A 23,959-nucleotide genomic window follows, 5' to 3' on the forward strand; every position below is an offset into this window, starting at 1 on the left:
TTGCAAACCTGAAAGTAATAAATGCTAGTTTTATTTTCTCCAGGTAAAGATCATGCCTTCTGAATTCTGAGTTTCGCCTGTGTGGGGTGGGGGGTGGGGATGGGGGTGTGAGATGTAAGAAAACAAATTTTATATAGTACCTACTATGTGCCAGGAACTGTGCTAAGCACTTTAAAAACACTATCTCATTTAACCCTCGCAACAATTCTATACAGATTGGTCAGCTCTGTAGCTTAGTATAGTACATACTTAGTGCATTCTGCTGGATTGTATTGAAGGATCTTGAGGCCTCACACCAGGTGAGCTCCAATTTATCAGGACTACCACCTCTCTTAGACCATGTGACACCAAGATTGTGAAGCTTTCTTTCACTAGAGGTCCACTAGAACCCCTAGATCATTTTCACAGTAAGCACTGTTGATCCTTGCCTCCCCCATTATAACTTGTGAAATTGATTTTTTTTCTCTATCCAAATGTAGGACTTGCAATTTACCAGTGTAATGTTATGTTATTAGATTCAGCCTAACATTCCGGCCTCCCAACCTCTTTTTGTTTCCTTACTCAGTCAGCCAACATTAGCTATCTTTACAGCCTGGTGTCATCTAGATTTGATAAGCACACCAATTATGCCTTGGGTCAAGTAACTGACTAAAACACACGCACACATTGAACAGCACAGGGTCCAGGACTAATCCCCCTGGGTGCTCTGCTCGGTGACAATATTCCACATTAACAATGACCTAATCAATCAATCAATCAATCAGTAAGCATTTAGTAAGCAACTAAAAAAAATATTTATAGCAGCTCTTTTTGTAGTGGCCAAGAACTGGAAATCAAGGGGATGCCCTTCATTTGAGGAATGCTGAATAAGTTGTGGTATATGAATGTAATGGAATACTATTGTGCTATAAGAAATGATGAGCAGGAGGACTTCAGAAAAAACTAGAAAGACTTATATGAACTGATGCTGCTGAGTGAAGTGAACAGAACCAGGAGAACATTGTACACAGTAACAGCCATAGTGTGAGAGGACTGTTTCTGATAGACTTAACCCTTCATAGCAATGCAAGGACCTAAAATATTCCCAGAGGCCATCCACATCCGGAGAAACAACTATGGAATCAGAATGCAGAATGAAGCAGACTATTTTCTCTTGTGTCATGTTTTGTTTTGTTTCAGTTTTTCTCATGGTTTCTCCCATTCATTTTAATTCTTCTATGCAACATGACTAATGTGAAAATATGTTTAATAAGAATGTATGTATAGAACCCATATAAGATTGCATACTATCTCGGGGAGGGAGGGAAAAGGGGGGAGAAAACTGAAAACAAATTAATTAAATTTAGAAAGAATAAAAACTAAAATGGCTGCCTTATTTTAAAAAAAGAGCAAAACAGAGTTAAGATCAAATGACTTATTCTTTTTAAAATTAATTTACTTTTAACTTTCCATATTCATTTCCACAAGATTTTGAGTTTTAAATTTTCTCCCCCCCCTTCCCAAGATGGTGTGCAATTTGATACAGGCTCTACATTCATATTAAACACATTTTCACATAAGTCACGTAGAAGAATTAGAACCAATGGAACCACAAGAAAGAGACAAAATAAAACAAGAGAGAGCAAATAGTATACTTTAATATACATTCAGACTCCATAGTTCTTTCTCTAGATGTGGACAGCACTTCCCATCATGAGTTTTTGGTGTTATCTTAGATCCTTGCTGAGAAGACCTAAGTCTATCAAAATTAAGTCATCGCATAATGTTGCTGTTTCTGTGTACAGTGTTCTGGTTCCGCTCACTTTACTCAGCATCTGTTCATATATGTCTTTCCAGGATTTTCTGAAGTTCACCTGCTCATCATTTCTTATATAACACAAAATTATTTCATTATATTCATATACCACAGCTTGTTTAGACATTCCCCAATTGATGGACATTGCCTCGATTTCCAATTCTCAGCCATCACAAAAAGAGCTGCTATAAATATTTTTGTACATGTGGGTACTTTTCCCATTTTTATGATCTCTCTGGGATACAGGTCTAGAAGTGGTATTGCTGGGTCAAAGGGTATGCACATTTTTGTAGCCCTTTGGGCATAATCCAAATTGCTCTCCAGAATGGTTGGATCAATTCACAACTCCACCAACAACCCACTAGTGTTCCAATTTTCCCACATCTCCAACATTTATCATTTTCCTGTTTTGTCATGTTAGTCAATCTGATAGGTGTGATGTGGTACCTCAGAGTTGTTTTGATTTGCATTTCTCTAATTAATAGTGATTTAGAGCATTTTTCATATGACTATAGATAGCTTTAATTTCTTCATCTGAAAACTGCCTGTTTTCCTTTGACTATTTATCAATTGATGAATGACTTGTATTCTTATAAATTTGACTCAGTTCCCCATATATTTTAGAAACGAGACACTGACTGTAAAAATTATTTCCTAGCTTTCTGCTTTCCTTCTAATCTTGGTTGCACTAGCTTTGCTTCTGCAAAATATTTCAATTAAATGTCATCAAAATCATTCATTTTGCATTTCATAATGTTCTCTGTCTCTTGTTTGGTCAAAAATCCTTCCCTTCTCCATAAATTTGACAGGTAAACTATTCCTTACTCTCCTAGTTTGCTTGTGGTATCAGCCTTTAAATCTAAATTATGTACCCATTTTGACTTTATCTTGGTATGGGGTATAGGATGTTGGTCTACGACTAGTTTCTGCCATACGATTTTCTAGTTTTCCCAGCAGTTTTTGTTAAATAGTGAGTTCTTATCCAAGAAGCTGGTGTCTTTGGGTTTATCAAACAGTAGATTACTATAGTCAGTGACTATTATGTCTTATGTATTTAGCATATTCCACTGATCTACCCCTCTATTTCTTAACCAGTACCAAGTAGTTTAGATGATTGCCGCTTTATAACACAATTTAAGATCTGGTAAGGCTAGGCCACCTTCCCTTGCATTTCTTTTCATTGATATTCTGGACCTTTGGTTCTTCCAGATGAATTTTGTTATTAGCAACTGACTTATTCTTGATGCAGCAGTCCTGGCTATTTGTGATTATGGTTTTCCCTATATTTACCAACCATTTTTTACCAACCTCTAATAGTAAATACATTCTAGAATACTTCCAGGCGTAATAACAATGAACAGTTAACATTTTTAGAGAGCTACCGTTTTATTATCTCATTTGGTCCTCGCAACCTGTGAGGGAGGGGCAATTCTTGTCCCCATTTTACAGATGAGGAAAATGAGGCTTAGAGACATTGAGTTGCTCAGGGTCATGTGATTCTTTTCTAAGGTTGGATTTGAACTCAGGTCCTCCTGGCATCTGCTGCACCACCATGTTGTCTTTGGACTCCCCAGCACAAGACCCGACGCTAGTGGCTTAATACGTGCTTGTCTAATTGAATGGAAGCCAAAGCCTGTGTCCTTCACCTGTGGATCCAGGTCAGGCACAGTTAACCAGTACAGATTAAGACTTGTGTTTCAAGCATTGCCTTAAATAGTAACAAGTCCCAGCCTCGGGAAATTTACAGTCTGCGGGGAAAGAAAATAGGAAACTTTGTATCCATCTCGTGGGATCAAAGAGGGCAGGCACGAGCATTAAGCAGGATCTGCTACAAATAGGATTTTAGCTGGGATCTGAATCCTGGATCTGCAGCTGAGAGACCCTGGAGCTCTGCCAGTCCTCCCCACTGTAGAGATGAGGGAGCTGAGGACCAGGGAGTTCAAGGGACTTGCCCAAGGTCCCCATGGGGGTGTGTGATAGCAGCAGAATTTGAACTCGGGTCCCTTGGCTCTACACCCAGAACTTTCTATCGCCCAGCTCCACGGCTGTGGCTTCTGCAAGGCTGATCCGACCTCAGGGCTGGACTCCAAGGCTCCCTCCCTCTCAACGCCCACATCCTGGGGGCTCCCAGCTCGGTTTGGAGCGTTCTCCCCCTCCCACCGCGGAGCCCGGCCCCGCCCACCTCGACGTCACCCAGGATCTCCAGAGCCCCGCCCACACTCCCGCCCCTTCCTCCGCGGCGCGTGCGCACCGGGCTCTTCCCTGCTTCCGCCTTCTCGCGACCAGCCCCGGGCCGCCGGCGGCCTCGCGGGACGCGCCGGCTTCTCGCGTGAGCGGGGCTGCGGGGGCTGCGGGTCGGGACCACGGGGTGGACGGGGCTGCGGGGCCTGGGCCGGGGCCGAGGCCGGGAGCGAGAGCTGCATGTGTCGCTTCTGTGGCCGGAGGCAGCGGGGGCTGTGCGAGCGCACGGGTAACGAGGGCCCGACGGGGCCTGCGCGGGGCCGGGGAGGGGGCGCGGGCGGACCCCGAGGGTCCGCCGGGCCTGGAGCCTGCGGCCCTCGGCACGCGCGCGCACGCACGCACTCGCCCCCTCCCCCCCTCCCGCGGCCGCTTCCGCCCTGCCCCCTCCCCTTCCCCCACCTCGCCATCCATCTTCCCCTCCCCCTCCCCAACCTTCCTGCACTCTCCCTCTCACCCCCCCCCACGCTCTCCTGGTATTCCCTCCTGGCCCTCCGTTCCCCCCAGACCCTCCCCCTTCCCCCCCCATCTAGACCCTTCTCTTTGCTTTCCCTTCCCCTCCCCCTCCCCTTCCTCACCCCCCCACTCCTTTCTTTCCCATTCCTCCCCCTCCCCCATCTAGACCTTCCCCCTTTCCTTCCCTTCCCCTCATCTAGACCTTTCTCTTCCCCCTCCCCATCTAGACCCTCCCCTTTGCTCCCCCCATCTAGACCCTCCCCTTTGCTCCCCCCATCTAGACCCTCCCCTTTGCTCCCCCCATCTAGACACTCCCCCTTTGCTCCCCCTCCCGCTCCTCCCTCCCCGCGTCCACCCTCTCCTCAGTCCTTTCCCGCCCCCCCGCAGTGTCCTCTCCCTTCAGGAGCCCTCCCACTCCCCCCCCCTCGACCCTCGCCCGGGCCCTTCCCCTTCGCCCTTCCCTTGCACCTGTTCCTCTGTTCCTGCTCGTGCAAACGTGTTCCCTCCTCCCCCTTCTTGATCCCTCTGCCCACGGACCCCCCCTTCTCCGAGCTCTGGGACCCTCCGCCCTCAGGCCTTCGCCCCCCTGGCCCACCCCTTCCCTCATCTGGCCTGGCTCTGGGATCCCCCTCTGCTTGCCTCGGGTTCCTTTGCCCCTTTGGACATCCAGGCTCACGGCCTTCAGACCCTCACCTTTCTATCTTCGTTCTCCATACGTTCTGGAGAATGCGCTTCATGAGCACATCTTTCATACGCTCTTCCATGTAATGGGTTCATCCCTCGCTTCCTTGGATTCCTTATTCTTACTCCCTTTCTTCCCCTCCATCTTGGGCTCCCCCTTTGCCTCTCGAATCTTTCAATTTATTTATGCCTCCTATTGGCTTTCCCCTTCAATCCTCCGTAGTCACTCGTCCTTCTTTCCTTATTCTTTATTTGGCTACTCTTTTCAGCCTTTCATTGAACAAGTTATTCAGCCTCTTTTAGGGCTTGCTTTCTTCTTCTAGCTGTTAGATTGGGATGCTGTGGTCTTTCATAATTTCTTATACTCTTTGAATCTTCCATACTCCACCTGCATCCTCTTTGAGATTCTCTGCCTCTCATTCTTCTCATACATTCTGTTCTCTCTAAATTTGATTAGATCAGGAATTTTTAAACTGGAGTCCATAAATTTTTTTTTTTAATATTCTGATCAAATGTATTTCAACATAGTGGTTTCTTTTGTAATCCTATCTAAAATTCTTATTTTATACTTTTAAAAGCATGGTTCTGAAAAAGATCCCTAGGCTTCACCAGACTGTCAAAGGGGGTCCATGACCCAAGAAAGATAAAGAACTCATGGGATTCAGTGATCTCTAAGTTCTATTCAGATTCTAACATTCTCTGATCCATTCTCTCCCCCTTTCCTACTCCCCACCTCCCTTACAGCTTCTTTCTCCCATACTTAAGAAGCCATCAGACCTTCATAGGATTGTAGCTTTAGAGCTGGAAAAGACATCTAGTCTAACCAGTTGGTGGTGTGGAGGAGGAGGTTGAGGCTCAGAGATGTGAAATGACTTGTCCAAGGTCACCTGGTCCTTGGATCCACTTCTTTTTACTCCAGATCCCGCCTCTGCCTGGTGTCCTCTGCTGTCCTCCTCCTGGCTGCTGGCTTAGTTTGTGTTTTTTTGCATGAGGCTCTTGATCACATCCTTATCCATTCTCTTTTCACAGACTCCCTAGACTAGAGAGTTGAAAAGGACCCAAGAGACCAAGTAGTCCAGTCTCTTACAAATGAAGGAACTGAGGTCCAGAAAAGGGGAGTGAGCACCTCTTTGTCTATGTGTTCTTGCTACACAACACATTTTTCTGCTCCCTCTTGAATCTCCGTATGTTGCCTCCCCCTTACTTTACTGATTTTTCTCCCTTGTCCAGGTCATGCTCACTTCTTCCTTTTGTTTACCTACCCCTTCATCCTTTTCATACTGGTTTGTTTTATGTGGTTATAGTTTTTAAGAGTTTTTAAGCTGGAAGTCCAGTCTTCCTGTTTGACACATGATACAACAGGCCTATAGTGGTCAAGTGACTAGCCTACGTTATTGTCTTCTTATCCATACCCTGTTATGTTTCATTTTTTGTTTTTGGCACTATCTTCTGAGCCTCATTATTACAGTTTAGTGCTCGATAATCCCCTTGAAATGGATAGATGTAGGAGGAAAGTGGATTACTACATTTGAGTGTTTGGTGTTCTAAAGGAATTCATTGAAAATCATAAAGTTTATCTTTTTGTCTTCTAGGTTTGTGAGATGGCTACAGACTTTTCTGAGTCCACTGCCCCTGACTGCAAAGGAGACCTGAAGAGCAACCCCAGGCTAGACACAGACTACCCGCTTCGAGTCCTTTACTGTGGAGGCAAGTATTCAATCTGTGGTACATCATCTGATTGTCAGTAAGCAGTCTGCTTTTCATTTTCATGTGTCCTAAATTCCTTCAGAATTTTGTATTTTTTATTAAACTCTTCTGCTAAATTTCCACCTGGATGCCTCAGTTTGATGAAGAGGTGACCCTGGGTTCTCAAATACTGTTCTGGTAAACCATGACTGAAAAGATTTCAAGCACAGTGCCAAAGGGTAGATCAATTTACTTGTTAACTCATGTCAGGCAGGGTCATCACCTGTTTGACCCCAGGGTGAGGAATATTCTCCCCATAGCTCACCTGAGGCATAAAAGTAGCTGACCTTTGCATTGTACTTATAAGTCCAGAAAGCACTTTACCTACATATCCCATCTGACCTGGACAATAGCCTTACAGAGGAGGTACTATGAATATCATCCCCATTTTACAGAGAGGGAAACTGGGCCTAAAAGAGGTCATTGTTTATGGTCGCACAAGAACTTGTGACCTGTGTCTGGAAGGAGGACCTACACTGGCCCATTCTTGTCCTCCAAGTATTGTCATTAAATTAAAGTAGTGGATGGAATTTCTTATATGTGGACACAAATCTTCGTATTTTTTTGCTTTGTGTGTTTTCAATCTCATGTGGAGATAATTTGAATGGGGTGTGCTTTTTAAATGTTGTCACAGTGGATAGAGTGCCAGGCCTAGAGTCAGGAAGACCTGAGTTCAAGCCTGAAGATTCTTACTAGTTGTGTGACCTTGGACAAGTCACTTCACTGGGTTTGCCTTAGTTTCTTCATCTGTAAAATGAGCTAAAGAAGGAAATGGCAAACCAGTCTAGTCTCTTTGCTAAGAAAAGCCCATGTGGGGTCATGAAGAGGCAGATACAAGTAAAATGACTGAACAACTCTTTTCAGGCCTGTGCCAGGCCTGAAAGGCTCCATTTCTCACCTTTCCCCTCTGCATTCCTCACACTTCCTGTCACTTTTCCATTCTCCTTCACACCCAAAATTTGGAAGGAATTTAGGATACATAAAAATGAAAAGTTCAGGGAGTCTGGAGTTGATAGAACAGATGCTGCTGAAGGGGAAGCAGCTTGGGACAGGAAAAGATTGCTAGCCCTAGAGTCCAAGGACGGGTCCCACTTCTTCCCTACTGGGTGACATGGGGCAGTCAGCAGGGCCTGTGGGCCTCCACTCCTTCATCTTAAGGTGAGAAGACTTGGATAGCATGGCCCCTGAGGTTTCTTCCAGCTCCCTGTCTCTGAAGACCTTTATAGGGAAGTGGCACGGTGCAGAGGGAGGGGGAACCTGTAGGCTGCAGAATGCTACTATCATCCTGTTTTGTGCCAGGGAGAGCTTGCATCAGGCTTGTGACCATGGAAGTGGAGGAGAAACAGCAAAGATCAGACTGCATGTACCTACAATTGAGATAGAATGAAGGAAGAAGAGAACTGAAAAAGGACTCTGAAAAAATGGGACTAACCCTAAAATGAGACATCTGGGAAAGGGAGGGCTGTGTTGGAGAGCAAGCTGGTGAATTTGACTTTAAGCATTTTGCATTTCAGATAACATCTAAGTAAGAGAAATCCATTGGGGTATTTTGAGATTTGGGTGTAGAGAAGTAGATTTGAGAGTCCTTAGTTTGAGGTAAGAGCAGATGGTATCTAGGTTATGATTAGAGAGAGAACAGCAGAGGGTTGGAGCCCTGGGTGGCACTGACCCTCCGGAGGGAGACACTATCTTCAGTGGATCTGCCAGAGAATGGCAGAGTTGGAAGGCATCTCCGAGGTCCTCCCACTCTGCTCAGTAGCCAGAGCAGTAATTCCCTGTCCTGGGTCTCAGATAAGTGATCACATCCAGCCTTGGAGACCTCCTGTGGTGTGCGACTCACTGATTACTGAGGCTATGTCATTGTTATCCTGCTCAGATTGTTAGTAACTTCTGACTGATGTGGAGCCAAAGCGCCTCCATCATTGGTGCTAGTTCTGCCTGCCAGGTCACAACAGAATCAGTCTGATCCCTCTTCAGCATGCTCAGATACCTCAAACAGGAAAAGAAAATACTGAGATTTGGTGGAAAAACTATGGCAACATGTTTCTTTAGATGTCTAAAGTGTGACTGGAGGACAGTGTCGTCCCCCTTGTAGGCTTTCTCTAACTATGATAAGAGGCATTGTGGTCTCTTGGGAACCAGGAAGAGCTGGGCTGCCTCTCACTCAGGTTATATGACTGGGCAAGACCTGAAACCTTTCAAAAGAGATTTGTGAAGTGCTTAGCATAGGGCCTAACACACAGAAGGCACTTCACAAATGCTTGTTCCCTGCCTCTCTCCCTCTTAATGACAACTTAGGGGCAACTTCCTAAGTTGCAGAGAAGATACAGACCTGAATTGACTGATAAAGGTGGGGCTTCCTCATGTGGGAGTTTGCTGTGACAATAAAATCGTAGGTCCGGGCCAATCTGTGTCTAAGTTTAGATAATTGTTCACATTTATATGAAGTTTTATGGCTTTCAAAATACTTTACTTTCAAACAACCTTGTGTGGTAGTTGGTGTTCTGCCTTATTTTTTGTAGACGTGGAAACAGGCTGGGAGAGTTTAGGTGACTTCCCTGGGGTCACAAAATTAAGGCTGAATTAGAATTCATATCTTACTGATTCTAAGCTTGATGTGACATGGAAACTTGAGATAAGTATTTTTTTTTTAAATCCCACTTTTCCTCAAATAGTTTTTTTAAACATAATTTTGTTTTAGCCTGAATTATCTGGACAACCGTGCCTATGTGATTGTGTTGTGCAAATGTGCGTGAATGCACAAAACTTGCATAATGTAGAGTAATCGAAAGAGGGAGTGGACCTTTGGCCCCTTCTCAGCAAATTATAGGCTTAGAGCTTTGTCCAGAGCACTGAGAGTTACCATTTTGCAGGGTTTCAGAGCCAGGACTTGAACCCAGGTCTTTCATCCTAGCTCCTAGGCTGTGTCTATTTACTGAGCTGTGCTGCCTTGTAAAGTAGTCTGCAAGAAAGGGTTACAGATGAGAGGAAGAGATACAGAAGTGAAGAGAGGGGCAGCAGTCTGATTGGGGAAGGGAGTTCTGACTGATGGTATGTATTAGCCTTGAATATTGTTGGACTTAATACGTAACTGCTGTTTGACATTTCACTGGCTTTTTATAGCATGAAGCTTTTTAATAGTGGCCATTGTTCTGAAACTAAAATATGTTCAGCTTAGCATGGACATAAAATTACAAAAGCAATTGTTTCAGTGAGAAAGTAGGAATCTTAGAGAGAATCTCAGCTTTGTCTTTGTAGTTTTTAAATTTGGTGATTGCAAGAGCAGTGACCAGAGAGAAAATTTCAGTAACGTGACAGTTCTATAGCTAAGGGCTCTCCAGGGGTCACTGTGGACATGAGTTAATTCTCTGAATCACATGAGTGTAGGGGTGAAAGGGAGCTTGGTGGTTAAGCGTGTGCTCAGAGCATCTCCATGCAGTCATGCAGGCTCTCCTGGAAGGGGAGCTCAGTCCCCCCCATGGGGACCTGTTTACTTTTGGGCAGTGTTAATTGTTGTGAAGTTTTTCATGACATCTCCTCCAAATTGATTCTTATGCTTCCACCTAGGACCAAGCACTCTAAAGCTGGATTTTTCTTTCATGTGACAAGTCTTCAAATACTTAATAACAGTTTTTGTCCCACTTAATCTTCTCTTCAGGCTAATCATCCCTAGTTCTTTCCTCTGGTTTTAAGATGATATGGACCCAAGATCCTTTCTGGTCCTGGTTGGCCTTCTTTCTGCTTTCTCCAGTGCATCAATGTCCTTTCACTGTCTTGTGTAAAATAGAACACAATATTTGAGGTGTGGTTTTTGACTGGGAGCATGAGGGAGTGTCACCTCCTAATTCCTGAAGCTACATATCTCTTAATTCAACCTGAGATTGCATTCGCCTTTTAGCTATCACATTAATGATTCATTGAACTTGTTAGGCCACTAACACCCCTAGATGTTTTTCAGAAAAACTGCCATCTAAATGTAAATAGTACTTGTGAAGTTTGGGATTTTTTTTTCAAGCCATGTGTAAAATTTTATACTTATCCCTTTTAAATTCCATCTTCCTAGGTAACAGCCTTGAACTCTAGCCTCTCAAGCTGTTTTTAAAACTTGACTCTGTTGTCCATTGTGTTAGCAGTTTCATCTTGTCTGAGGACGTCTGCCTTTATCCAAGTCATGGATGAGCTCCCTTGAGGGCTCCATTGGCAACTTCCTCCATAGCTGACATTGAGCCCTCAACTACTCCTAGAGTCTGACGAATCAACAAATTGCAGATGATCCAAGTTCACTGTCTTTTAGTTCACTTACTTTTCCATAACGGTAACAATACATGCTTTCTCCAGTGCTTTGCTGAAATACAGGTAACTACAGCGATTGCATTTTCACACTTAGCAAACCCTGTCAAAAAAGTAAAAGGCTGCTGGGACCTATGCTTGATGAAACCACTGATGACTCCTTGTATAATCACCACTTCCTTTTCTCTTATATTTACTTAATGAACTTATTAATCCGAATTAAATTAATTAGATTCCAATTTAATTAATGAAAACCTACCTTTTCTTTCTCCCACATCCCCCTACCCCATGGAAAAAGAAAAACAAAACATATAACATAACAGTTATGCACAGTCAAGCAAAATAGATTCCCACATTGCCACGTTCCAAAAAAAAAAAAAAAAGTTTTTATGTCTGCACTCTGGGTCTGTCACTTCTGTACAAGGAGGGTGAGTTCCGTGTTTCATCATGAGTCCTCTGTAATCAGGTTAGCCATTTTCTTCAAGGTTGTATTGTGAACATTGTTTAAATTGTTCTCCTGGTTCTGTTTACTCTGTATCTGTTCTTACAAATCTTTCTTTTGTAGAGATTGATCAACTGTCTCATTGTCTCATTAATGAACTGTTCTAGAATGTTCATAGGAGTCAAAGTCCAGCTCACTGGCTTGAAATGTACAGACAGTTCTTTTCCCTTTTGGGGAATGAAGACATGCCCCTCTTCATCCCTCTGGTGTTCCTGTGGGCCTCATGTTTTTGTCCAAGACTCTGGTAATCTTTTGGGTTTTCCTTTTGGCTCCTTTGAGCTAGTTATCAACCTATGTCTTTTGACTTGAAACTAGATTTTCTTGTTGTGCCTGCCATACTGCCTCTGCTATAAAGATGGAGAAGAATGCTATGGCAGTATCCTTTCTATTGAATCCATAAGAGTTTATGAGATCACCAAGAGAACATGCAGAGAGAATAGTTAAGGGCCTAGGACAGCATTTTGGGTACCTCTCATAGGTAAACGGTCTGATGAGAGGGAAAGAGGATGATCTAGCAGAGGACACTGAGGAGAAACAGCTTAGGCAGAGAGAGAGAGTTGTCATGGAGGCCACGAGGCGAGAGAGGATCCAGGGAAGGAGGTAGTTGTCAGTGTTGGATATTACAGTGAGGTCCAGAAGAATGACTGGGAAAAGAGCATAGCAGTTAAAAAGATTGGTGGTTTTGAAGAAAGCAGTTTTGTTAGAAGGGTTGGAAGTCAGATTTCAGGGGTTTGGGAAGTGAGGAAATGGAGGTCAGTTTGGGGGAGTTTTTTGTTTTTGTAAAGGATTTCAGGAGAGCTGGGCATGGTGCAAGTAGAAGGGGAAGGATAGTGTCTATAAGGAGAGTGAATATGAGAGAAAAAGTAATAACCAGGGCAAGTTGCTGGAAGAGAGGGGATCAAGAGGACAAGTTGAGGCAGCCTGGACTGTGGCAGTGAGAAGCCTCAAAGGACTAAAAAAGGAAAGGGGGATGATGGAGGTGGGGAACAGAGGAGAGGAGGAGCAAAGCCGGAGGGGACGTCCTCTGCTGGGACCCTGGGGGGTAGTGGAGGAGGCTAGATGGCTACAGCTGTTGTTCAGAACACAGTGGAGAGTCAGCCAGATACCAGTGAAAAGGTTGTAAAGCCAGAGAGCCTCCCACTTAAGCAATCTGGAGTGCACTCCAGGGGCACTGCCACTCATTTCCAGAAGGGGTCAGTAGAATGTAAACAGGAACTGAGAAGATGGGTAGTTGGGGGATGGTTTCCAAGGCAAGAGTGATACTGGGGTCAGTGAATCAGACAAAAATGGGTGGTCAGGATTACAGAAGGAAGGAAGAAGGCCAGAGCAGGGGTAGAGTGGAGAACAGGGAGCAGGACCAGAGTAGACTGGGGTGATGTCCAAGGGAGAGATGCAAGAGAGAGAGCTCAGAGCTTTGGCTCATGGAGGTACAGTAGTTATGGGGATGGTGAAGTCAGATAGCAGTGGTGGAGGGGAGCTGTAGTATTGGAAGAGGTGTTGATAGCTTGTCATCAAGTCTCCACACATAGGGGCAGGGACCGAGAGGGATGTTGTTCGTCCGTCCTTTTCAAAGAGGACCAGTGACATCCCAGGTGATAGCCTGTCTTGTGTGCAAATTGGACTTAAGTGAGGCAGAGTCACACAAAGTCCTCAGTCTTACTCTTCCTAAGTCATCAAAATCTAATGGCAGGATGAAAGTCAGAATGACTGACAATGGCTCAGGCTTCAATGGATGACCTCGGTGTCTTCAATGTCTAACCAAGCTCTAAGTGCCCCGCAGTGCCTGCTTCAGCCACCTTCATGGCTGTTGGAACAAAATGTTTTATTCTGCCTGGGAAAATGCTTGGTGTAGACACTCCCTAACTCACAGGTTTGAGACCTGTCAGTTCCCTTCAACCTGCCTTAGCCCGTCTGTTGAGACAGTTTGCTGGATTGTGGCTGCTGTGCACACCACAGCTTCTTGGAGCCACAGGTGAGAGTTGACTGAATCAGGTGAGCACCCAGAGGTGGCTGATCAGTCCTCATACAAGAGATGCTACTCTTTTCTAACACGCCATCCAGAGGGGGATACAGTGAGTGAAGAGTACTGAATGCCTTGAGAAATGAGGGGGAATGGCCCACAGGCTTGTAGTTGGCTATAACCAGGGTCTGAACAGGGTGTTGTAGACAGATGGAATGAACCTCAGAGAAGGAGAGGTTGCACAGTGGTGGGGACGGGTGAAAGAAGGTACTTCCCTTGAGAGAAGCAGCACTCTGTTAGTCTCTGACAGTAGCAGACTGCCTATCTGACTAATCTAGGCCTTGGTCCCCTCCCCCTCTAAGATGAAGGGGTTGTTCAAGGATGTAGAATTCTCTTTATTCTCCCTCTTGGCCTGCTTCTCCCAGAAGGGAAAGATACCACAGTGTGAACTTGGGGAGGGCTGGATTGAGGGATGCGAGGCTGACATAGGGAAATTAGGCCTAATAGGAAAAATTATACTGTCCCATCCCCAGGTAAAATAGTGTAGTGAGCAAAGGTTTGGTTTTTGTCCTTTTCTGAATGAATCCATTGTTTACCTGTTTTTGCCTTCTCACCTGCCTTACACTACTTAGTCTCATGTTTCCCCCTGGCTGAAGTCCCTCACCCCCAGCTAGGTTTACTTTTCCTTTTCTATCCAAATCAACATTCCAAAAGTTCTGGGCTAAATAATTTATACTAAGGTATGAATAAGGCTTAATCTCAAATAAGGCATCCACATACTGAAAGGGAAATTGTTAGCCCCAAAGCATCTTCGGTAGTGGGCTTTTAAGTGTTCCTACTCTCCTTCCACAAGCAGAGGAAATCAAAATGGTCTCTGCCTAGCACACTTTCTTCTTTGCTAAGAGGGTCCTACAAGCTGCAGGGCCCGGTAAAATGAAGGTTCGTTTATTGCTCAGAGACACAGTGCACGCTTGATTTATGATTGCCCCTTTCTGAAGATCAAGATGGAGCATTTTCTGGGTTTGTCCTTTTTCCATTCAGATGAGATCTTGCCAGGCCTTGAGGTCATTAAAGTTCTGTGGCAAAAGCTTTCTTCTGAGTGAAATGGGAAGGAACTTTCCAAATTGTTGCTTAAAGAGATTTAGTGTCCTGCAGTTCAAAATTATGTTACTGATTTTCATTATGTTACTGATTAATAAATGCAAAATGTGCATATATGGTTCAGTGATTTCATTATTCACAAAATCTCATTGATCTGCTTTTTTACCACCCTTGGAATTATTTGACATTGTCAGTTACATACATTTTTTCCTTGGGGCAATTTGAGAAGGGGCCTGAGTTGCTACCATCACCTCCCTTTCTTAGGGGGAGCCCTGAGCCTCACCCTCTCAAGGGATTCCTGCTTGCTAGAGAGTGGAAAAGGCTTCATCCATATGCTGTGCAGTATGCAGGGCTGAGGTCATGTACAAGGAAAAGAAACCAGCCTCTAGGCTGGGTATCTGGAGTCTGCCGTTTGCCATTTCTTTGTTGAAGAATGCCCTTTGAGTGAAATCAGTGCCGCATTCAGAAATGTTAGGGATGAGGCATTGATCAGTGCACATATGTGCACCTTACTCTAGCCTTAAGAATACTTTCTCAGACACCAGGGGACAGTGTCTACCACAGTGTCTACCTTTTGCATTATCACTATACAGTAGAAATTTTCTAACATCTTTAGAAAATATTAGAGTAAGTATTCTAATTTATTTTCTAATACTATTTAAGATTAGCTCAAAGTATTGTATTAAGCAATTTAGCATCAGCTGATTGCTGATCTAGCTAAACTATGTGTGTGTTCATTAAGTTTCCTGAATTCTAGAGCTTGTAGGCCAGAAGGCTAAAGGATGGTAATGAGATCCACATATTGAATGATCCAGTGTTCTAAGAATAATGAGTTGACATTTCCCAAGCACTGTAAGGAGAAAGACTTGAGCTGAAGAAAGACAAAGACAATGAAGGTGATTAGGAGACCTTCAGAATTGTAATGAAAGCCAGAGATTGGATCTGAGGAGGGGAAGTCTGGGAAGACTTGGGAAAATTTGAGAGAGAAAAGTTAGGATAAAAAAGTATATTGTGATCAGCAGCCCCATGATGATGGTGATATCAATAGTTCGCATTTATATGATGCTTATTGTATGCCAGGAACTGTGCTAAGAAGCACTTGACAATTAGGATGGCATTTGATCTTGAGCTAAAGGAGAAGAATGATTTGAAAAGAGGGAGGATTCAAGGAAAAGTTAGTTAGCTCAACAAGGTGAAATGTGCAGAAGGGTTTAGCTTCTAAGATATCCACTAACTGCCAGAGGTGGCCTGCAGTACCAGTTACAGGCAGTTTGTCATAAATGTTTTTCAGAGCAGCTCCTACAAGAAAAAAAATTAGGACTTACAACTCATTTTTAGTAATTCTGGATAGCAGAGAATTTGGGAGGGAATGTGCGATGCGTATGTGATGTTTGTATTTCTGTTCAAAATGTTGACTTATAGAGGGTAATCAATAAGCATTTATTAAGGGCCTATTCCACTGTGCTTTAGCAGTGTGACGCGTGCAGAAAGGGGTAAGAGAATCCTTGTCCTCAAGGAGCTTATAATCGAATGGGAAGATAACATGCAAATGTATACACAAAGCAATCTACATACAGGATAAATAGGAAAAAAGTAATGGAGGAAAGGCAGTAGAATCAAGGGATTGGGGAAGGCTTCCTCTGTAAGGTGGGATTTAAAGAAAGCCAGAGCTCAGTAATTGGAGTAGAGGAGAGGGAGAACATTCCAGGCATGAGGGACAGCGAGAGAGAATGCCTGGAGGTGAGAGATGGAAAATCTTGTTTGTGGAACGGCCAGGAGGCCGGCATCACTGGATAGAACAGGAGACAGCAGCTTCTTCCTTAGAGCATCTGCCTCCCTCTTCTGACTGGTTTTTAAGCTGTAATTGTAGCATTTTCCTTTTCCTTCTGCTTCCTCTTTGGCATACAGTCTCCTGTCTTTCATTTCTGATTCTGACCTCCACCCTCCCTTTTCCCTGTTCTTGAAGCCATGTTTCTGTTTCCTTTAGGAACGTCAGTTTTCCTGGAGTGTGGAGAGGCAGTGTCTCTCTGTACCTTCTCCTCTAGGAGGGAGATTAGACTGTGGGAGAAGTACAGACATCACCCACTTGTACAGTCAGTGCACAATTTCCCGTTCTCTCCATAAGGGGCGAAGTTTTTAAAGACTTGTGGGTGTTCTCAAGCCTGCTCTAAGCACCTGGTGAAAACAAGCAATGTTCATCTCAGCTCTGGCAGCCATACCCTCTGACCCCTGCCTCGCACCATTTTCACCTGCCCATCCATTCTGCTCTTTCACTTTACTCTGAATAATTGTTTCATTTCTCTTTTCTTAGCTTGCCTTGTCTTACTGACAGCTTTCCCTTTCTCCTTCTTGGGTCTCCCTCCTCAGGAACTAGGCTCTAACCCTTCTTGATCTTCCTTAATCCCTTTTTAGCCTTGATCCTGCTCCTTTTTCAACCCTGAAGTATAGAATCTGGGTGTAGAGATCATCCTTCACATTCTGCTCACTTCCCTGGCACTCTCAATTGTCTAATTCCCTCCTCTGAAAGGTTACCAGCATAATTTCCTTTTTACTCCAAGTTCCTTGCTTCTCCCTTTCCTTCTCTCTCAGAAGCTGGAAATTGAAGGTCCAGCAAAGAGAGGAAATGAGAGTGGTTGCTAGCTCACATGTGGTATTTGAATGCTTGCTATGTCGAACAAGGGATAGACATTTTCTTAACATCTCATGAGAGCAGAATGGGAGTGTTTGATGGAATTTTCAGAACAGATTTAGTTTTGATGAGGAGGAAAATGCTTTAAATGATTTTCTCTCCCAAAGTAGAGTTGACTTGTTGGGAGGTAGTGGACTCCTCTTTATCAGAGATCTTCAAGCAAAATCTGCATCTTCTCTGTCAAGTGTGTCAGAGTGAACCTTATTTCAGTCTGGCTCTCTTTAGATGACTCCGAGTTCCTTTCTTACTCTGAAATTCTGTTAAAATTATTTGGGCTCTTCTGTATCTTGTGAAAACAGAGCATGAAGCTTATGGAGTCAGGTGGATAGGTAGCATAGAGGAGAATGGAAATCATACCATGAAACTCGGTATTATTAGAGTCTTGGTGTTGCCACCCACCAGTGTCCCTGGTCAGGTAACCCATGAACAAGTCATTTAAATTTTGTGGCCACAGTTTTGCCATCTGGAAGATAAGGGGGTCTGATTTGATATTTCTTTCATTCATTTTATTTCAACTCTGCAATTCTCTGATCCTACTTACTCAGAGAGAATGTGAAGGATAAAAGAAAATGTGTGTGTGTGTGTGTGTATTAGAAAAAACAGGAATTGTATTAAAGGTGGTTCTATACAGGTATCTTTGAATACAGAGGCAGTGATTGAGGGCTTGCTTTCAATCCAGGAAGCTTCTCTCTAATTCTTCCTGGTGGGAGGGTGTTCGAGGTCCACTTGAGTCCACCAAGGGGACTTGAACAGAGAAGGTGTCAGTGTAGGGAATATCCCTGTAACCCTACAATTACAGGTCCAGTACCTGGGAACCAAATGTGAGCATCTAACCCAGCTTATCTAATAAGCCTTTGGTCTTTGTTAGAGAGAAGAGTTTAATTTAGCTATGTCTGAGGGTCACTGAAATAATTATGACAGTGTTTTAGTGGAGAAAAGACTTATTTCCTGGTCTGTCAATGGCTTATAAGCTCATTAGACCAAATTTGAGAAAGGAGCTCGGTACACTTTATTTTCAAACTAACAGAGGAAGATTTGAATAATATTCCATAAAATTCATAAAGAGGAGGGGAGGGAATGAAATAACCTGAAAGAAAATTAATTCCCGTTTTTTTTTTCTTTCCCCAGTCTGTTCATTACCAACAGAGGTAAGTCTTTTTAATGCTCTTAGGATCTTTCGCTACTATATGTTTGAGTTGTCTTTTCTACCTTTGGATTGGTCAGTAGTGTTAATCTTCTGGGCGTTTGGATTTAGGAAGATTTTTTTTTCCCTTAGCTTCCAAGTCATAACTCCTTTGTTCTTTCTGCCTGTGCAGTTAACAGTTTTTTAAATGAAACTTAGCAACAGCCAGCTGAGAAAGGCAGTGACTTGGATTTAATGCAGCTGAGATGGTGACAACGAGGCAGATGAGAAGACACTGAAAGTTTAGGGAATATTCATGTTTTCTTTTCTTCCCTTGTCCTGCCACTTTTTCTTTATGCCTGACTCTGAATTGTAATAATGGAATTGACATGATGCGATTCTCCCTGACTGCGGATTTCCTTTAGGTCTTTCCTGTTGCAATCTAGGTACTGGGTGGACAAGTGGGGGAGATATTGTTTCCTCACTGAATATAATTATGGCATGCACATTAAAATAATTTTAATAATGTACAGAGTTGACCCTTGTAACTGAAATTTGGTCTTCTTCCTTCAGTACTGTGAATATATGCCTGATGTTGCTAAATGTAGACAGTGGTTAGAGAAGAATTTTCCAAATGAGTTTGCAAAACTCACTGTAGGTAAGAACATTTTTATTTTTCTGTCTTCAAAGCTTATGGGGGGTGGGGGGTGTGTGTGTGTGTGTACGTGTACGTACACACACGTACTCGTCTGCCTGTGTATAAGTAAAGCCTAACAACTCTTTTTTTAGCCTCCTCCCTATTTTTCTAAGTTTATTTATTTTTAGTTTACAACATTCACTTCCATAAGTTGTAAATTTTCTCCCCCCTTCCCAAAATTGCATGCAATCTGATATAAAACTGAATAACTTTTAATACCATAAAGCTTACCTGTACTGGGGTAATACCAAACAGACTATATGTAGAAGATATTGTCAAAGCAAAAAATCTGAGCTGAGTGTTGTAAAAAAAATAAAATTCAGGTAGGAGTAAATATTTTATAAAATGTTGTTTTTAGTAATTCTAAAACTTTGCATGGGAACTTTGTAGCTAGAGAAGCACTCACATGCCATTGCTCATTATTTCTGATCTTTTGGAAATGGGATATATCATTCTAGTCCAGGGGTGGCCTCAGGGTCACATGTAGCTTTCTAGGTCCTCAGGTTTGGCGTTTTGACTGAGTCCAAGTTTTACGGAGAAAATCCTTTTATTAAGGGGATTTGTTCATGCAGTTTGGATTCAGTCAAAGGACCACATGTGGCCTCGAGGTCACAAGTTCCTCACCCATGGCCTAGTTAATAAAAGAAGGGAAGTTCATGCTTTGACAAGTTAAATGATTTAGGCATAAGTCTAAAATCATAAACATGACTTCCGTCTAAGATTGGGAACAGTGTGGGTTGGTAGCTGGGGGAGAAGTCTGGGTTAGGTGTCCAAAGGGGATGGTGCAAACAGTCACTTGGTGTATGGATGATTGGTGCCCGGCCCTCTTGAGGCACAGGAGTTGTAGCTCACACGACTGGGATCCTTTCTGCCACTGTGCTAATCAATGCTTGCTGAGCTCTCAGCCTTCAGTGTTTGGGGCGGGAGTGCCTGGAGGAGCTGCTGGGGCACTTCTGAGTTTGACCCTGTGCCTGCTGTGCCTTACTTTGCCTCCTAGGCTCTAGATTCCCAAGTATTATGTGGGATTTGGGGCATTAATTACCCATTAAGTGGGATTAGAATCCAGCCCCTATGACCCCAAAGTTAAATTTGGGTCTGTTCTGTTAAGTTTGATGTCTTGGAGAAGGTGCTGTTACATCTGATCATGACCTTGGCAGGAGCAAGCAGTTCTCTATGCTGTCATGCAGATGAGCATCCTGCTAAAGTATTGTCTTTATGTAGAGCCTATAGTCCTTTCGCTACCTACTTACACTGTTTTTGGAGAACAAAATACTCATCAAAATTGGCTCAACAAGCATTTACTAAATCTTTGTTCTCTGATACTTTGTTGGTTTGACTTTCTCCTGTGGAATCTGTCCCTGTAACTTGTAGGGCTTTCAAAATTAGAGCACTTAGGGATTCAGTCATTTGTATTGTCAGTAGTAGACTCTCTCTTTAATGTAGACATAAAATAGAAACTCCTCCTACTTTATCCATAAGGTCATTTTTGCCTTTCTGGAGGTGCACAGGGGTTGGAGGGGGCAGTAAATGTGAAAAAAAAAGAAATTAATGCTTTTGTGATTGCTTTTTTAAATGTAGAAAATTCACCCAAACAAGAACCTGGAATTGGAGAAGGCCCAGGAACAGCAGGAGAAGAGGAGGAGAAGAAAAAGCAAAAAAGAGGCAAGGCCTAAGTAGACCCTCATTGGAGGAAGAGAAGTGCAGTGACAAGATCTCTAGTTGGCAGACCCTTCATAAGATAATGAATTAATCATTTCTGCCATTGACTGTTATAATTTCTCATGCGTGATTTTATACAAGGAATATGATACCACAGTCCCTAGGGAGGAATTGGATCCAGTCTGATTTGGGACCACTGGTCTCTTTCCCATGAGTCACATTGGACCTTGGGGAAACAAGCTTCCTTTGTACATGTCAGAGATGACCAGCCAGCTGCCTCAGTATTATTCAGTATAAATTAGAGGCAGGTCAGTGCTGCTGCTGTTTTTATAGGAATGCTTTCTAATTAGAATGTGTCTGTACAAGATTTCTCCTTTCAAACTCCAGAGTGTGTGGCTGAGAGTTTTTGTATTAACTGCTTTTGGAGAATACCTGTGTCTCCAAAAGAAGCAAACAGCTGAATATTATGATTTAATATTTATATATATTAATTATATTAATATATAATATACATTATATAATATTATATGATATTGTATATATTAATATATTATTGTATTAATAATATATTCCTTTAATAATCTATATAGCCCCACTCACATTTAATAAAAGTTGTTTTCAATATGTTTCACATAAAGCAAAGTAGGTGAGAAAATAGGTCAAGGCCCTTCTGTTAAAAGGAGTAATGTCTACCTGGTCACTGAGCACAAATGCTGTTGAATGGCTGTTATGATTTGTCCTTTTCAATGATCTTTTTAAATTGAAGGCTCACCTTTTAGTCATAGACTAGAAAGGGACCTTAGAGATCATGTAGTCCACCCCCCACCTGCCCTTTTTCATTTTATGGCTAAGGAAACAAATTCAAAATAGATAATTTCCTATTATTTAAAACATGGAAAAGAGAGGTGAAACTGAATTAATATTGGAAATCTGCTTACTGTTTGTTTTATATTAAAGAAGCATTAACAAAACTTGCCCCAATGAGTGACATCCTAACCTAATTCTGTTCATCATGGCTTTAAAAATTGGGATGTTTGTAATAAATTTCCACATGTATGTGATCATATAAATTCTGTAACAAGGAAAAGAAATTGGAAAATCTTACTCTTTTCACTTTAAGTAGTAAATTTTAAGAATTTGACTTGGTGTACTTTATTTTTGCCTTAAAATCACAAATAACATGGTGTTCTCTTGTTAAAATAAAGGTGGAAGGGGTCAGATAAAACAAAAAAAGAAGACAGTTCCGCAAAAGGTTACAATAGCCAAAATTCCTAGAGCAAAGAAGAAATATGTGACCAGAGTGTGTGGCCTTGCAACTTTTGGTGAGTTTGGGTTTAAACATGTCAAAGAACCCAAGGTTGAACTGTACTTTTAACCTGTTTTGTCAGCTATTAAGAAGCTTTCACAAGCCTGTTATTTTTTTTTTTCTGAGACTGAAAATCTCTGATTTTATAATTCTGGTTTTAAAATCAGAATTTTTTGAGAGATTGGAAAAGTATTTTTGCAGTGGGGGCCATTAGGAATTTTTTCCTTCCTTGAGGGTCCGATTAAGGGGAAGTTTAGCTCCGTAGGAGGAGGACTGGCCAGGATTCCCTTTGAAGCCTACCAATGCTGCTCCTCTGTCCTCTACAGGGTTGGTGGCAGAGGGTTGCCAAGTGGCTCATCCCTCTGTGAGTGGCAGTGGAGGGTAAGGGAAGGCGGGTAGCTGCAGAATGACCTGCCTTCACAACTCCTTCAGTCCCTGGAGGCCTTGAACAAGTAGTGAGACTGGGGTGACACATTTAACCAAGGTCTCTTCGTGTGACAACACAGATTGCAGAGCAGTGGACTGGGCCTCACTATAAATATTAAGGTCTGTCTCTGCTGGGAACGCTGCCTCTCTTTTTCCTTTTCCAGAAAAGACAACGGCAACAAGATATTCTGATTTTGAGTGTGTGTCATCAGTGTGTCCCTCAAATTAAGTTTGCTCTTACTACGTATACTCTGTATACACACACGTAGGTTCTGCGTGTGCACTCCGGGGTTACTGTTTCAAGTAATGAGGTTTCATGTGACTTTAAAAATCAATCATGAAAATCACTGTAGTTCAGTGATCTCTTTTTAAAAAGAGGAAAGCAGAATGCATTAAGTAAGTAATACGTAGTGAATTGACATGAAAACATACGTTGTTTTATGAATTTGAAGTCAGGCTTAACGATGTTGAAATAGAGATTTCCTTGTGACACCCAGGTACGTTCTACCCCTTTTTTTTGACAGAGATTGACCTTAAAGAAGCACAAAGGTTTTTTGCTCAGAAATTCTCCTGTGGTGCCTCAGTTACAGGGGAGGATGAAATCATCATTCAGGGAGACTTTACAGACGACATTATTGATGTGATTCAGGAGAAGTGGCCAGAGGTGAGTATGGAAGACAGAGGGCGGGCGCTCAGGGAAGGAATAGGATAGCGGGGTTTTCTGCCCTGACTGACCCCTTCCTGCGCCCTGCTCCCCAGACTTGGGCCTCAGATTTTTCCTCCTGGCTTCTGTGATTCGGAAGTGAGCATGTTCAGCTCTGAAAGGGAGACGTAGAGTAATTAAGTTCATTCATGAAAGTGAAGATAAGGCTCCTTCAGCTCCTAGGTCTTACCCCAAACCAGCTAAATGCCTTGCTTGTTTTACAGGTGGATGATGACAGCATTGAGGATCTCGGAGAAGTCAAGAAGTGATGTAAACAGTGTGTCTGTATTTAATGACCTGAAGTTAGAGTTGATGTAGCCAAAGGGAGGGAGGCCTTTAAAAATATATATATTTATCCTACAGTGAGACTGTAGACTGCCCTGATCCTTGGCATTTCACTGTTCTGTACAAGGCTGCTTGTGTGTTTTCTTTTGTTTTATTTTTTAAATTGCCAAAGTCCAATAAACTGGGGAGATCCATCATGCTTCTGCATGACATAGAGATTTAGCGAAATAAAAGATTTTGGGCATCCGGTCCTGACGTTTCCTTTCTCAGCACCCCGGACTTGGCGGGAGCGCTGACGCCTC

At 43.0% G+C, this 23,959-nt stretch overlaps 1 protein-coding gene across 1 annotated transcript; it reads left to right on the top strand.

The window, feature by feature from the left end:
• Nucleotides 1-4,114: 4,114 nt before the first annotated feature.
• DENR (density regulated re-initiation and release factor) lies at nucleotides 4,115-23,906 on the top strand. The gene is made up of 8 exons (XM_072600607.1): nucleotides 4,115-4,265; nucleotides 6,763-6,877; nucleotides 18,587-18,606; nucleotides 19,155-19,239; nucleotides 20,857-20,940; nucleotides 22,143-22,259; nucleotides 23,194-23,333; nucleotides 23,597-23,906. The coding sequence occupies exons 2-8, from the start codon at nucleotides 6,772-6,774 to the stop codon at nucleotides 23,639-23,641; spliced, it is 597 nt and encodes a 198-aa protein (XP_072456708.1). The 5' UTR covers nucleotides 4,115-4,265; nucleotides 6,763-6,771; the 3' UTR covers nucleotides 23,642-23,906.
• Nucleotides 23,907-23,959: the final 53 nt, after the last annotated feature.

This window comes from Notamacropus eugenii, chromosome 4 (genome assembly GCF_028372415.1).
Source record: "Notamacropus eugenii isolate mMacEug1 chromosome 4, mMacEug1.pri_v2, whole genome shotgun sequence".
In the NCBI taxonomy this organism is placed as follows: Eukaryota; Metazoa; Chordata; class Mammalia; order Diprotodontia; family Macropodidae; genus Notamacropus; species Notamacropus eugenii.

Coding starts and splice junctions, on each gene's coding strand:
- DENR (XM_072600607.1), top strand. CDS start 6,772: ATGGCTACAGACTTTTCTGAGTCCACTGCCCCTGACTGCAAAGGAGAC. Junction 6,878..18,586: donor TCGAGTCCTTTACTGTGGAG/GCAAGTATTCAA, acceptor TTCTTTCCCCAG/TCTGTTCATTACCAACAGAG. Junction 18,607..19,154: donor TCTGTTCATTACCAACAGAG/GTAAGTCTTTTT, acceptor TTCTTCCTTCAG/TACTGTGAATATATGCCTGA.